At 54.8% G+C, this 14857-nt stretch overlaps 1 protein-coding gene across 1 annotated transcript in view; it reads left to right on the top strand.

Annotated features, from left to right (window-relative positions):
• The first annotated feature begins 4228 nt into the window (after nucleotides 1-4228).
• The window catches only part of LOC120386290 (proline dehydrogenase 1, mitochondrial-like), a 28135-nt gene continuing 17506 nt past the window's right edge, over nucleotides 4229-14857 (top strand). The window contains exons 1-2 of the mRNA XM_039505443.1: nucleotides 4229-4380; nucleotides 5077-5285. Of these exons, the coding sequence (XP_039361377.1) occupies nucleotides 5080-5285 (206 nt within the window). The 5' untranslated portion in view covers nucleotides 4229-4380; nucleotides 5077-5079. The remainder of the gene's footprint in view (nucleotides 4381-5076; nucleotides 5286-14857) is intronic.

Below are 14857 nucleotides of genomic sequence, written 5' to 3'. Positions count from 1 at the left end.
CAGCCCTGCTCCTCCCCCAGCACTTCCCCCCCACCACCACTCCTCCTGCCCCACCCAGCACCTCCCCCTGTGTGACGATTCGGTTCTAGCGGGACCCAACTGAGAGTGCCAATTCAGGACCAATTGCTTAAACAGGGCTGTCACAGCCCTAGGCTGGGGTTTTTCCACCTCTAAGGCAAACCAAACCAGCCAGACAAAAGGGACTTTGGTCTCACCCCACTGGCTAACCACAAGTCACACAAGCAATTTCCTTAGACACTCCAGTCTCCCAGTATCACCACCAGTGCACTCGTCCTGGGGATGAATGGTTATGAAAACCAACACCCCAATAAAAGAAAAAGGTTCTCTCAATTCCAAAGAATCAAGCCCCAGACCCAGGTCAATATACACATCAGATCTTACCACAAATCACGCTGTTGCCAATCCTTTAGAATCTAAAATCTAAAGGTTTATTCATAAAGGGAAAAAGGTAGAGATGAGAGCTAGAATTGGTTAAATGGAATCAATTACATACAGTAATGGCAAAGTTCTTAGTTCAGGCTTGTAGCAGTGATGGAGTAAACTGCAGGTTTAAATCAAGTCTCTGGAGAACATCCCCAGCTGGGATGGGTCATCAGTCCCTTGTGCAGAGCTTCAGCTTGTAGCAAAGTCCCTCCAGAGGTAAGAAGCAGGATTGAAGACAAGATGGAGATGATGCATCAGCCTTATATAGGCTTTTCCAGGTGTAAGAACCTCTTTGTCCTTACTGTGGAAAATTACAGCAAAATGGAGTCTGGAGTCACATGGGCCAGTCCCTGCATACTTTGCTGAGTCACCAGGCGTGTCTGCCTCCTCTCCATGGGTCAATTGTGTAGCTGATGGTCCTTAATGGGCCATCAAGCCAGCTAGGCAGGACTAACACCAACTTGTCTGCGGTGTCACCCAGAAGCAGAGCACAATAAAAATACAGACAGTACAGAGCCAATACTTATAACTTCAAGTACAAAATGATACACAGACATACAGACAGCATAATCATAACCAGCAACCCAGAACCTGGTCTTAGACACCTTAGATGACCCCCTTTACCTAAGATTTGGTGCCACTACAGGACCTTGGTTGCAAACCATGTTCTATATGGTCCCAGTTTATATCAATAACGTCACACCCTGCTCCTCCCCAGCACCTCCCACCCACCACTCCTCCTGCCCCAGCCCTGCTCCTCCCCCAGCATCTCCCACGCACCACTCCTCCTGCCCCACCCAGCACCTCCCCCTGCTCCTCCCCAGCACCTCCCACCCACCACTCCTCCTGCCCCACTCAGCACCTTCCCCTGCTCCTCCCCCAGCACCTCCCACCCACCACCCCTCCGGCCCCACACAGCACCTCCCCTGCTCCTCCACCAGCACCTCCCACCCACCACTCCTCCTGCCCCACCCAGCACCTCCCCGCTTCTCCCACTCATCCCCAGCACCTCCCACCCCTCCCAGCACCTCCCCTCGCTCCTCCCAGCCCTCCCAGCACCTTCCACCCCCCGGTTTCCCCCCAGCACCTCCCACCCCCCAATGTTCCCACCCCACCCATCACCTCCTGCTCCTCCCCAGCACCTCCCACCCTCCCAGCACCTCCCCTCGCTCCTCCCAGCCCTCCCAGCACCTTCCACCCCGGTTTCCCCCAGCACCTCCCACCCCCAATCTTCCCACCCCACCCAGCACCTCCTGCTCTTCCCCAGCACCTCCCACCCTCCCAGCACCTCCCCTCACCCCTCCCACCCTCCCAGCACCTCCCACTCCCTGGTCCTCCCCCAGGACCTCCCACCCCACTCCTCCCACCCCTCCCAGCACCGCTCACCCCACCCAGCACCTTCCCCACCCCTATTCCTTCTCGCCTCCCAGCATCTCCCCACCCCTTCTCACCCCTTCCAGCACCTCCCCACCCCGCATTCCTCCCTGCCCCTTCCACACCTCCCCACTCCTACCCCCAGCACCTCCCACCCCGCCAACACCTCCCCCTCCTCCCACCAGCACTTCCCACCCCTACTTCTCTTCGCCCCTTCTAGCACCTTCCCTCCCCCTACTCTGCCCCCAGCATCTCCCCACCCCCCACTCTTCCCCATATCTCCACTCCTCTCCTCCCAGCACTTCTCCATGCCCCCACTCCTCCCTGCCCCATCTAGCACTCACGCTCAGGACCACTAGCATTGAAAATGTATTCAACAGGTCCAAAAATTCGAATGCTAGCCAGGGGCAGCTCTAGCAATCCCGCCGCCCCAAGCAGGGCGGCACGCCGCGGGGCGCGCTCTGGCGGTCGCCGGTCCCGCAGCTCGCGGGACCTCCTGCAGACATGCCTGCGGAGGGTCCGCTGGTTCCGCGGCTCCGGTGGAGCATCCGCAGTCATGCCTGCGGCAGGTCCACCTGTCCCGTGGCTCCGGTGCACCTCCCGCAGGCATGACTGCGGAAGGTCCGCCGGAGCCGCCTGCCGCCCTGCCAGCAAAAGGCTGCCCCAAGCACGCGCTTGGCGCGCTGGGGTCTGGAGCCGGCCCTGATGCCAGCCAATGAGAAGCCAGCTCTACTCAGAGGCCCTAACCTCTGACACCAACTTAGAAAGGCCGCCCAGGGACCTTGCTTTGGCCTATGGTTACCCTGCTCCAGTCACCAGTCACCTGTCCTGCCTCCTGGATTGCTGGGGATTTCCTCCCCTCCCTCCTCATGGGTAACACCACTGAGGCATGTTACTGCGTCTGGCCAGGCAGGATGATTGGAGCAGGGGCTGCTGGTGCAACTGGAGCAACCTCCATCCTAGCCCTGTTTCCATACACTTTAGGGGCTGGAGCTATCAGCTGTGGTTGTGCCCAAGGTGCATCGTGTGTTGTTGTGTATTATTCTTTGATTGGTTCTGAGTTGTGGCAAGGTTGGGAAAAGGCCCTTAAAAAATTCTAATTTTGATGGGGTGACAGCAAAACACCCTCACTTCAGTGCCCAACGCCCAGGCCTCCCAGGCCGTTTGCTCTCCTGTACAGAAGACTGGGTTTGATTAAGGAAGGCAAAGCCGTACTGGGCACATGCAGAGCATGATGGGCTGCAACGGCCGCACCTTTCCCGACAGCTGAAGGGGGACCAGGGAAGATCCTAGCTCGCTGAGTTGTTCCTACGATGCGTGGCCATTGGATCCCGGACTCACTGCAAACCCCTGGGCGCATCGACTTTCATGCTCCATAATGCACTGAGGCCTTCACAGCCTGGGGAGATGGAAATGTGACCAGGGAGCTGCTCTCTGATTTCTCTGACATCAGCATGCCGCCCCGCTCTGCTTCTCTCCCTCCCAGGCTTGCGGCACCAAACAGCTGATTGGCGCCGCAAGCCTGGGAGGCGGGAGAAGTGGAGCAGCGACGGCGTGCTCGGGGAGGAGGCGGAGCAGAGGTGAGCGGGGGAGGCACCTCAGGGCGGGGGGGCGGAGAGTTGCCACAGGGCTCGGGGGGGGCACAAGGTGGAAGTTTCACGTAGGGCGTGAAACATCCTTGCACCCGTCCTGCTAGGGGCAGGTTAAGAGGGGTTGTTGGGCACAGTCCCTAGGGGCAGGATAGGGTGGGTTTGTGCCACCACTCTTAGGGGGCAGGTTGGGGGGCTTGGGGTACAGTTCTGAGTGCAGGATGGGGGCAGGCTAGGACTGACATAGGGACTGGGTGACCGGATAGCAAGTATATGGGGGAGGGGAGGGTAATGGAGGGGCAATAGGTGCCTGTATCACACAAAGCCCCTTAGGGACACAGGACTGGAGGGGAGGGGTCATGGAGTCCAGCCCCCACCCGCGCCGTGGGGCCGTTCATAACTCTGCCAGTGGATCCCGCTCTGCTCTCTCAGCGCACCAACAGGCGGCAGGGGGCGCCGCAGGGAGGGCGGGACAATGCGCGAAGGAGGCGGGGCGTTCCGGGTAGGAGGCGGAGCTAAGCACGGAGGAGGCGGGGCGTTCCGTGTAGGGGGCGGGGCTAAGCAATAGGGGGCGGGGCGCTCCAGGGAGGGGCGGGGGCGGGGCTCCCGCTATTTAAACCGGCTCCGGCCGGCACGGGCTGGAGGGTTCCACGCCATGGCGAGCGCTGCCCGGCCCCTGGCGCTCCGCGCCGCCTCCAGCCTGCGCTCCCCCCGCTGCCTGCGCTCCACGGCCGCCGCCGCCCGCCAGGAGCAGCCGGGGAAGCGGCCCGGCCGCCGCCGCCTCCCGGAGCGGGGCTCGGCGCGCGGCGGGACCGGCCCGCGGGGGACGCGCCGGGTGCAGCCGCCGCCGCCCGCGGTGCAGTTCGGGGACCCGCGGGAGGCGTTTCGCAGCAAGAGCAGCGCGGAGCTGGTGCGGGCGCTGGTGGTGCTGCGGCTCTGCGCGCTGGAGCCGTTGGTGGCGCGGAGCCGGCAGGTGAGCGGGGCCCCGGGCCCGTGCGCGGGGGGGGGGTTCGGAGCCGGCTCGCCGGGGCTCGGCTGCTGCCCGCGGGGCCGAGCTGGGGGCTTTGGGAGCCGCCGGGGGTCTGGACACCTTGGGGCTGCGCCTGTGGTCGCGCGTCTCCCGGGGTGGGAGTTGGGGCGAGGCGCTTGGCAGCAGGACAAAGCGACGGGGACCCCCGGATCAGCCAGGGGACCCCTCGAGCCTGCGTGTAACTGATGCCTTCTGCCCCCCCATCCCGCCGACGCAGGCCCCGGGGTTTCTCTGGAGCGAGGCTCGGGGGTCAGGTGCCGGTAGGATCTTGTCTTTAGTATTAACTTAACGCGTCTCAGCGGGTGGCCCTGTGCCTGGGGTACGGGGCGGAGACCTGGTTCTGGGACCTCGGGCAAGATCCTGGGCCCGCCCTCCTCTGTACAGATGGGGATCATGGCTTGGCCCCTGTGTAGGGCAGAGCAGGGTGGTGTCCCTACAGCTAAGGCCAGAGCGCTGGTGTGACCAGCACTGGCTGGCCCCTGAGGTCAGGCTGCTCCATGGCCCTGTGGCTATTGGTGTGTTGGGTCTTGGCTTTCCTCACCTGAGAGCTAGTGCAGGGCTGTTACCCCAGGTGTGGCGGGGCAAGGAGGTGCCTGCACCGAAGAAAGCGGTGTCTTACACGGGCTTTGTGTCTTGTAGCTGATGAACTTCAGCAGGAAGCTGCTGGGGCAGCATCTGTTTGAGAAGCTGATGAAGATGACCTTCTATGGGCAGTTTGTGGCTGGCGAGGATCAAGAGGCCATCAAACCCCTGATCCAACGAAACCGTGCGTTTGGGGTCGGCTCGGTGCTGGACTACAGCGTGGAGGAGGATCTGACACCGGAGGAGGCGGAGCGTAAGGAAATGGAGTAAGCATCTGAGCGCTTCTAACTGCGAGTTTGCAGACTGCAGGCAGTTAGAAGCAAAGCTTTGGGCAATCTGTGGTGATGGCTATAAATACACACCAGGCCTCCCAAAGCCTGAGATCAGAACTGGGACCATCTTTGGGGAGCTCTTGTGGTTCATGAGGGGAGCAAGAAAATAGAGCTTGGCTCTTCAAACCTCCTGATGGAGAAAGGTATCCCAGGGAGTGCTGAGAGCGGGGCAGAGCTAGTCTGTGGGGTGAGATGAACTAGGCAGCAGGTTGTGCTCCAGTAGTGGGTGTTACCTACGGGGGAACCATCCAGTGAGGATTTTCCCTTTTTTACTCGCCTCTGTTATCCCAGGGCTGCTGCTGGCACAGCAGAAGGAACTATCTGATAGTGTGAGTTAAGCTCCTTTTTTCAGGCCTTGTTGCCCAGGCAGCCTCGTTATGAAAGGGAATGGCTGAAGCGTGCTGAGCTTTCCCAGGGAAGAAGCACACCCCAGAACAAATGTGATGGCCAAGTCTTGATTTGGCTGCTTCTGTTCTGTCTTCTGGTCCCTCTGCTTTGTTTTCCTTTCCTGGCCTTGCTTCAGGCCCATGACAGCTTCGTCATCGCTGTTCCTTTGTTCTCCCTCAAACTTTCCTTCAGGTTAAGATTTGAGCTGGTGACCTGGGAGACCAGTTCAGGCTGTTACACGTTCACTGCAGCCATTTCAAATCGTTCGCTCATTCACACTGTAGTTTGCCCTGCATGGACGTGCTGACCTTGCCTTGCTGTTCTGGTCATGTTCTCCTCAGACTAGCCCATGTGTGAAAAGAGAACATACCGTTCAGATTTCTAGCTTCCCAGGTGCTGACACCACTCTGCTTTGGCACCAAAAAGCCAGCCAGCCACCCCTTCCTCCAAAGGATTGTGTAGTTGGGGTGCCACTGAGCATTTTCCTTCTGGGACATCATCCCACCTGCATGCCCTTTCCCAGAGACTGAGAGGTGGGGGTGTAGAATTTACATGTTCCTTCCCCTGTGTGGAGAAAGGGCCTCTTTTCTGAGGACCCAATTTGAGATGCCTTCAAAGGGTCTGATTTTTAAGAGGTGCTGAACACCCACCCTCTGAAAATTGGGTCCCTAGGCTGTCTCAGGTTGGATCCCCAAAATCACTGGTCATTTGGAAATTCAGGCCCAGTGGATGTTATGCCCAGTCCAGAACCTGTGACCCAGTGCTCTGATCTGTGCATCTGCTGTGGGATCAGAGCTGCATTTGGCAAAGCCGGGTTGTCTCTGGCCTGTGGTGCTGAATGGAACCTGCACCAACACAGCATGTGCTCTGAACCAGAGTGCACAGGGTCTATGTCCTCCCTTCATGCAGGTGGGCTCAGTGCTGCTGAATCCTCAGGCCTGGCCTGGGATAGTTTCTGTGACCTTGGTAGTGGGCGAGGACTAGATTACTGTGGAGCACCTGGTGCAGTTGAAGGGAAATTGTCCTCTCTGCCTCCGCCTGCAAGTGCCTTTGACAGAATGTACCCTTTCAAATTTGCCAAGGGCTTGCCCTTCTTCCTGGGAATGCAGTTGGCCAATAGGGCCCATCCCCTTCAGTTTGATTGGCTGTCACAGAGGCAGAGCCTTTAGGTAAGCACTGGAGCTGCCAAGTTCTGTGCTGCTTCCCAGAAGGCTCAGCTTGGGTACCCCCTGCAGGCAGATCTAGCCTGCCTGCCTCCGCCTTGGAGCTGCTGCAGGGATCCTGCCCCATCCTCTCAGAGGTGTACTCGAGTTCTGCCCCAAAAGGACAATTTCTTGCAAGATTTGAGTCCCTAGATTCCTCCCATGGTAGGTGCTGAGTCTCAGACTGTTCAGAACAGTGTTTATGCAGGGCAGGGAAGATCAGGAAGGCCTGAGAGTCCTATTTTCTCTGCAGGGGTGAGCCACAGACCTGCTTTGCCGGACAGTCTTTGGGGACAGGAAGCTGTTGAGGCACCCACAGAAATCCTTGTGGAAGCTGCCCAAAGACCCAAAAGCAGCTAAGAGTGCACTGTGCTCACTCTCACCCCCTTTCATCTTCAGGAGCACTAATTACCCTGATAAATGGATGCAGGTGGGGCCACAGTTCATTCTCCTGCTGAGCTTCTTGTAGGTGTTTGCTACAGGTGTTACTCTGATACCTCCCCATGGGATGGGTGGGGAGGACACTTTGGGGACACCTTGTCCACCGCCTGGTGGACTCCAAACAACTTCCATAGAGCCTGGTCCTGGGCAGCTTCACGCATCTGGCCTGCTGGGAACTCATGCGTTCGCTCCCTCCCTTCCACCTCACATTACTCAGGAAAATTGGTTCCCCTCTCTCCAGGGTCCTGTGTATGTGGCTGAAGTGGGGAAGAGGAGGGGAGGCTGAGCCTTGGTCGGGGGAGAAGGATTTCAATCCACTGCATGTCTGCTGCCCCAGTCTGTTCTGGCCCCCTATGGAGAGTGGGGGGTTGGCATGTACTAGCTGTGAGATGGTGGGCATTGCTCAGCTCACCAGCAGCGTTGGAAGCAGCCCTACCTGGAATTCGCAGACTTGGTACAAAAGTGGCTGTGAAGGAACGTCTAACAAGCTGTTTGTGCTTTTCCCCAGTTAGACACGTATTCGGTCTTGGCTCTGCCCTGTGCAGAGCTGTGATGTGTCCTGGCAACGGATTGTGCTAAGGAGATGCAATAAGTAACTGCACAGTGTCACTAACACAGGCCTGTAAAAGTAGCCATGCCCACCTGCCAGTGTCCTTGCATGTGGTGTCTGAGTTGATGGCAGGAGGATGGATTTGACTCATCCTTTTAGCAGTTCTCTCTTGCTGTTTCCAGCAGGTTGCTTTGCAAACAGCTTGTTTTCAGAGTCTTATGCAAGGGTGCAGGTGTTGCTGTCACTGGAATCAAATGGTCTCCCCATACTGCACTCTGCTCTTGGATTGTTGCTTGTTCCTTTGTAGTGAATTGTCATGTCTCTGATCCAGGTATCAGTGCAGTAGCTGCTTCAGGGAGTATTTTTCACACCCCTGAGCGACATGTTGGACTGTTCGACATAAGCTCTCTGCTGACAGCATAGAGCGGCTACACGAGCAATATTACAGCGATAGATTTGTACTGCTGTAAACTCGCTAGTGTAGGCATGGCCTAAGTAACTGTACAGCAATGTTCATTAACTTCCTGGCATCTGTTTCTTCTCAGTGAAAGTTGTTAGTGATGGAGCATTAATCAGATTTAATGTTTCCCTTGAGACTTACCAACTAACTCTCTGAGATCAAACTTGACCTCGGTAGAAGCTACTCCAGATAAGTGGTGTTACACCAAGCCCATCCTGAAGGCTTGTCTACATGACAGGTTACATCTGTATAACTTGTGTTGCTTGGGTATGAATAAGCCCGTCCCCCCCACAAGCTGCGTAAGTTGCACCTACTTAAGTGCCAGCGTGGACTGCGGTATGTCATCGGGCGAGGTCTCTCAGAGGTGGATTTATTATGCCAATGGTATTACTGGCACACTCTAGGGCACCCGCCTTTACCTAGTTCCCAGGGATCAAGGTGTGCTCTTCTGTGGGTTTGCAGGACCTTTTTATCAGTGAAAGAGTCTTACACAGAAATATCCTTAACCTCCCTCTGTTCACAATCACAGAGCAGAATACACATGCTAAGAATACAATGCTGTCCTCACGGGTCCTGATCATGCAGGCAGACTTTACCTGTTGGCCAGGCAAGATCAGTCTCACCTGAGTTCTTGTTGCTGTGTAACTTTAGCGCCCTCGTGGCCAAGATGGAGTCTGCTCTGCAGGCAGCTCTGGCCAAGAGACAGCGCGCAGGAATGCAGCAGGAGAAATCCCTTCCACCCCAGGGGCGCCTATTCCCCCCACACACACACACTACAATGAAGATAACAAAGGGAGGTATTTATTTACAGAGGGATGAGAGGAGAAATACAACAAGGGGAAATATAGGGGGAGCAGTAAAACAGGGCTGCACCCAAGCCAAGGCCCCACGGGCCCAGTGGTAGCACAGTCTGGAAGGGCAGGCACTGAGCAATGTGTCTGCACACAGACTTCAGGAGGCCTGAGCAAAGTTCCAGTCCGGTGGTGAGTCTTGGGGGCTCCTGGTCGTCTTGGGTGCCAGTGAACTCTCCCCAGCAAACCCCTCCGGTGCCTCTTCTGCTGCTCTCTGCAAAGCCCCACAGAGCAACCCCCTCCCCACTGAACTAGCTACAGCCTCCCTCCTTGTTCCCAGTGCAGAGTCACCAGCCCCACGCAGCTCTGGGCAGGCGTGATCCTGGGTCCAGCTCTGGCCTGTCCTTGGGCGATTCCTCCTGGCTCCTGTCCTGGGCTGGCCCTGATTGGCCGCCCTGCCCTTACCAGGCTCCAGGCAGGTTCTCTGCTGCTTCCTTTGCCAGGGCTGCGGGCTGCCCCCTCTCTCCCCTGGAGCTTCAGCCCCACCCCTGGAGTTTCCCTCCTTTTTTCTCACTCTCCCTCTCCCCCCTAAGAAAAAGATTTAAAGGGGCCATGCTCCTTAAATCCCAAAGGGGTTACACTGCATGTCAGGGTCGTGCATAGGATTCTAGCAGCTCTGCTCTGGGCTGTCTCTTGGAGGCGACTTCTTCTTCCAGGTCTTTCCTTTTCCTTTTTTTGCCCCAACAGTCTCCTTGGAACCCAGTTTATATAATGAAACTGGAGTCCTGCTTAGCTATGCCTTAGGCTCAGGTTGGCCACTCCTGGGTTGAGAAGGAGCCAGAATTTACCAATGTACATTGCCAAAGAGCCACAGTAATGTGTCAGCAGCCCCCCACCACACACACACACTCTCCCAGCGGCTCCTGCCCACTGGCAGCCCTGCCGATCAGCACCTCCCCCTCCCTCCCTGCACCTCCCGATTAGCTGTTTCATGGTGTGCAGGAGGCTCTGGAGGGGGGAGGAGCTAGGGCATGGCAGGCTCAGGGGAGGGGGTGGAGGGGGGGCAAAGCCAGGGGTTGAGCAGTGAGCACCCCCCAGCCCATTAGAAAGTTGGCGCCTGTAGCTCCAGCCCTGGAGTCAGTGCCTGTACAAGGAGCCGCATATTAACTTCTGAAGAATCACATGTGGCTCCGGAGCCACAGGTTGGCCACCCCTGCCTTAGCTGATCATTTTACTAAAATGTTACGCAGTTTTGTACAATCCTAACATTGCAAAACAATTCTTTGCCTAGTCATACCCCACCACCTTAGTTGATTTAAATCTTGCAAAATTAGTTGTGCAACAAAGAACCAGACGAACAGGGAAGCAGGGACCATAGACAAGACAAAATAATGAAATAGAGACTTCACAACCACAGCTGTTGAGAAGTGATTCCTTGCTAGACAGAATACTATCAAGCAACTTTTCTTTAGGCACCCTAAGATCTGTTTGGTGGTGGGTACTGTTAGTACGGGATTGCCTTCTTAAAAGCCTGATATTACATTGTTTTAAAGTAATGTAGATAAAATGTGAGGAGGTGACTTTTTGCTTCTTGGCTCATGGCTGCTGCTCTCCTAATATGGTTGCAGAAAAGGCCTGAGAGCTTACAATGGGAGAGCTCTCTCCCATCGGCACAGGGCGTCTTCACCAGACGCATTGCAGCATCAGTGTAGCTGTGCCAGTGTAGGGCTTCTAGTGTCGACTAGCGGGTACTCGTGTAAGTCACTGAGTACCACGCTAAGCCCCAGGTTTCAGGCATTCAGAATTCTTGAAACTTCATTTTTGGGTAAAAAGTGTCCAGCCTTGATACTGTAAGAATTCCTCTGTGTAAGCTGGGGGGAAAAGTTCAGCTGCTTGAGAACAAGGATCTGTGGGTGAGGGAAGGGGAGTATTTTACCAGTCCTTGAGACTACGCCAGCCATGGGGCACAGCAGAGCTGGCTGGGGCAGAAAGCTGAACATGAGATGGTTCTCACTGCCAAGGACATCTCGAGCGTTCTGATGAAATTTTAGTTTTGATTTGGTAAAGCCGGGACTTTGGACAGTCACCAGCTGGACATACCAAGTTCACTTGGCACATGGCTTATGCTAAGCTGGTAATGGTTGTGCTCTCTTACGTGTGGCTAAGTTGGCTGTGCAGTGAAGTGTGATAGAGGGAACCCTGCTCTGCACAGGAGCCCCACAGCTAAGGAAATTGATCTGTGTTTAGCAGTTGTCGGCTGGCACTCTCCGTTCACTTAGCACACAACCGGCTGCCCTTGCTGCCAGGGTGCTCAATGCTAGAGCGAGGCAAATGTTGTGGAAATACTTTTCATAAATTCCATGCTAAATTTTTCTCAGTTCACTGTGCCCATTTTTGCATCCTCTGTTTTGGAAAACGGGAAGTTGAGGCTCCAGCCGTTCCCATGTTTGTGACATCCACTTGGGCCATCACCCGTGTGCAGAGTTCTGCCCAGAACACTATGGCATAGTAGTCTGTCTGGGTTGGAGCAACAGTGACATGCTTTCTCCCCAGATGAGCAACTTCAGCTTCTGCCTCACCATGAGGCTTTCACCAAAGCAGAGTGGTCAGAATTAACCCACAAGCCAAATCAAAGAATGTGTGTGGACAGTGCTTTGTAACCTGGGCTGTTTATCTAGGGTCTGTGACGCCCAGGGGAGCTGGGTCAGCCCTTTGAGTCCTGACAGCGTTCTTGGTGCTGTGTAAGAAACAAGAGCCTAGTTCACTATTCCCTTGTGCTCTTAGTGCTGTGGGCCTGGTTGGTAGCAGATCACACCCGCTGCACAAGGTGCCGGGCAATGGTTAGTCGAGCCCAGAGACAGCAGAAAGTGTCCAGCGAGTCTGGGAATCCAGTGACGTCTGGGGTGCCTGGTACGCACGAGGGGGGCCTCCCACAGGCATGGCCTCAACATACTAATAGACTCATCTCCCCCCACCGCCCCCCCCACCGCCCCGAGAGCCACACAGCGATACCAATGGCTGCCCGTTTTCCAGCTACCTAGGAAGCTCCAGCTGCTCCTCTTGGTGGGAACCTAGTAACCTTGAGTGTCACTCCGAGACTGGATGATTGTAACTAGGAACATCAGTCCAGGCCACTTTAACTGTAGCCTGCATGGTTCACAGCAGCCCCAAGGCACGTGGCACCAGAATGCCACCCCTGCCCACTCCAGGTTCAGGTCGCTGGCTTGGTCTTAATCTCTAAAGCCCCTGCTGGGCTGCGGCCAGGCCTCCAGAACACCTGGTTCTCTCTGACTCCAGAGACCACCGCCCTCATCATGGCACAGACTCCGAAGCCAGCGTGATGCTCTTGGCCCTGGATCGGAGGCTCTTCCAGGGTGGTCCCAGGCTGTGGGGCACTGTGCCCAAGGAGATCCAAATACATGTTAGCTCTGCCCCCTTCAGAGCTGGGCTGTAGGAATTCACAAGTGGGGAAGGAATTGAACCACGGCAGCTGAGCCCTGGGAGATGAGGGGTGCTGGTGTTAGGTGTGTAATTCCTCCAAACCCTGCTGGACCTCCGTGCTAGTCTTGTCTTGAGTGTGCACGGAGCTGGCTGTTCCGGTGCAGGGTGTGTTGGTGTCGCAGGAGGCTGCTTTGCACTCTATTAAACGGGATGTTTTTTTTCTCTCCTGACGAGGCTTATTCCTTTGTTGCTCCATCCTATAAGATGTTGTGGGCAAATATTTAAGCAAGTCTGGGTTATCTGCTGTGATGGCTTTGCTGGCCGGGATTAACATTCCAAAAAGCAGGCTGTTGCCGGGCGCTTGTCTGTTTGTTCAGCTGGGAAAAGGATTTTCTTCTTTTTGGCTTGATTAAAAGGCAAAACCCGTTCTATCAATGCACCATTCTGACTAATACTTTACACACCCGGGCCAGGAACCGAAAAGCCGCACTGTATTATAATGCTGAAGGAATGTTGACCAGGTGGGCGTGTCGACACATGAGCGCGCTCTCCCATGTTAACCAACCAGCAGTGAACTTCTTGCTGCTGGTCCGGTTTGCGTTTCACTCAGCCTGGCACTGGGACACCAGGCTGGGCCCGTTTCACTTCCTGCGACTAAGCCTCTAGCTGCACAGTTGCGCTTGAAGATCCCAAGGGCTGGGCTACACAGTGTACAGATTTGAAAGCACATACAGTTATGCCGGTGCAGCCCCTTAGTGTGGGCACAGTGAAGCCTGCGTAAAAGGTGCTTATTCTGCTAAATTTACGGCACTGAGCATCTTGTATGGGGATCACTGCACCTGTCCTGAGGGGTTGCATGGCTTTAACTGTATCGGTCTCTGAAATGGGACACCACCTGTGCAGGCTGGTCCTACCAGCCTAGTGTCTGCATGTTGAAAAGGCCTTGTTTCTAGTGAAATTAAGAAATCATCTTCACAGATGCCACTCCTGGCATGTCCCTTCCGCAGCCGTACTCGTAGGAGGACTCTGCCTTGCTGTATTACCTGTCCCTTGCTCCCAGCTCTGTGGCTGTTCTCTGCAGGCAGTACCTCTGTCTGCTAATGCTGCCTCTTGACTCTTCTCTTTCAGCTTCCGCTTGGGGGGGGCTGGTATTTGCAGCTCTCCTGGCTTGTTTGAATTGCCAGTGCTTCCTCCATTCACTGCCACAATCAGATTAATGCCCCCCCTTGAACTGGTCCATGGATGCCTAATGGAGAGGCAGGTGGGGTGTTGCCTATACTGCTCTTGCACTTGGCAGTGCCATTGGCCATAGCAGAGAGCGTACAGAACGCTGAGTTCAGCAAGGGGGCCCCATGCTGCTGCGCTCGCTGCAATTGGACGGCTTCGCAGCTTGTTCATACGGAATTTCATTCCACTTCTAAACCAACCAGGACCCATGGCTGACCCCAGGGCCCCACCAGTCCTTCCCTCAGCTTCATGCTAGACCTAGCCACTTGTTTACATGCTAATCTGCCTTGCCTCTGGCTAAGAGGAGAGACTCAAATTGACCAGAGGGAGTTTTGCATGAGGGCGGTCCCTATCAAAATCTCACCAAAGGGTGCCTTCCAGCCTTGCTGACGGCTTGTGAAAGAACATTTGCTGCATATGACGGGACTTGCACTTTTTTAGAAAAACCTAGTAAACTAAATACAAAAAACTGCATTAAAATTAGGGCTGTCAAGAGATTAAAAAAATTAGTCATGATAAATTGCACTGTTAAACAATAGTAGAATACCATTTATTTAAATATTTTTTAATGTTTTCTATGTTTTCAAATATATTGGTTTCAATTATAACACAGAATACAAAGTGTACACTGCTTGTTTTATATTTTTATTACAAAGATTTGCATTGTAAAAACAAAAGTAATATATTTCAATTCACCTAATGCAAGTACGGTAGTGCAATCTTTGTCATGAAAGTTGAACTTACAAATGTAGAATTATGTACAAAAAATAACTGCATTCAAAAATAAAACAATGTAAAACTTTAGAACTTACAAGTCCACTCAGTCCTACTTCTTGTTCAACCAATTGCTCAGACAAACAAGTTTGTTTACGTTCATGGGAGATAATGCTGCCCTCCTCTTTACCATGTCACCTGAAAGTGAGAACAGGCATTCACATGGCGTTGTAGCTGGTGTCGCAAGATACTTGCGTGGCAGATGTGCTAAAGATTCATATCCTTTCATGCTT

This window comes from Mauremys reevesii, linkage group 18 (genome assembly GCF_016161935.1).
Source record: "Mauremys reevesii isolate NIE-2019 linkage group 18, ASM1616193v1, whole genome shotgun sequence".
Lineage (NCBI taxonomy): Eukaryota > Metazoa > Chordata > Testudines > Geoemydidae > Mauremys > Mauremys reevesii.
The sequence above is the reverse complement of the archived record's forward strand: the minus strand, read 5'-3'. Positions and strand labels throughout refer to the sequence as shown.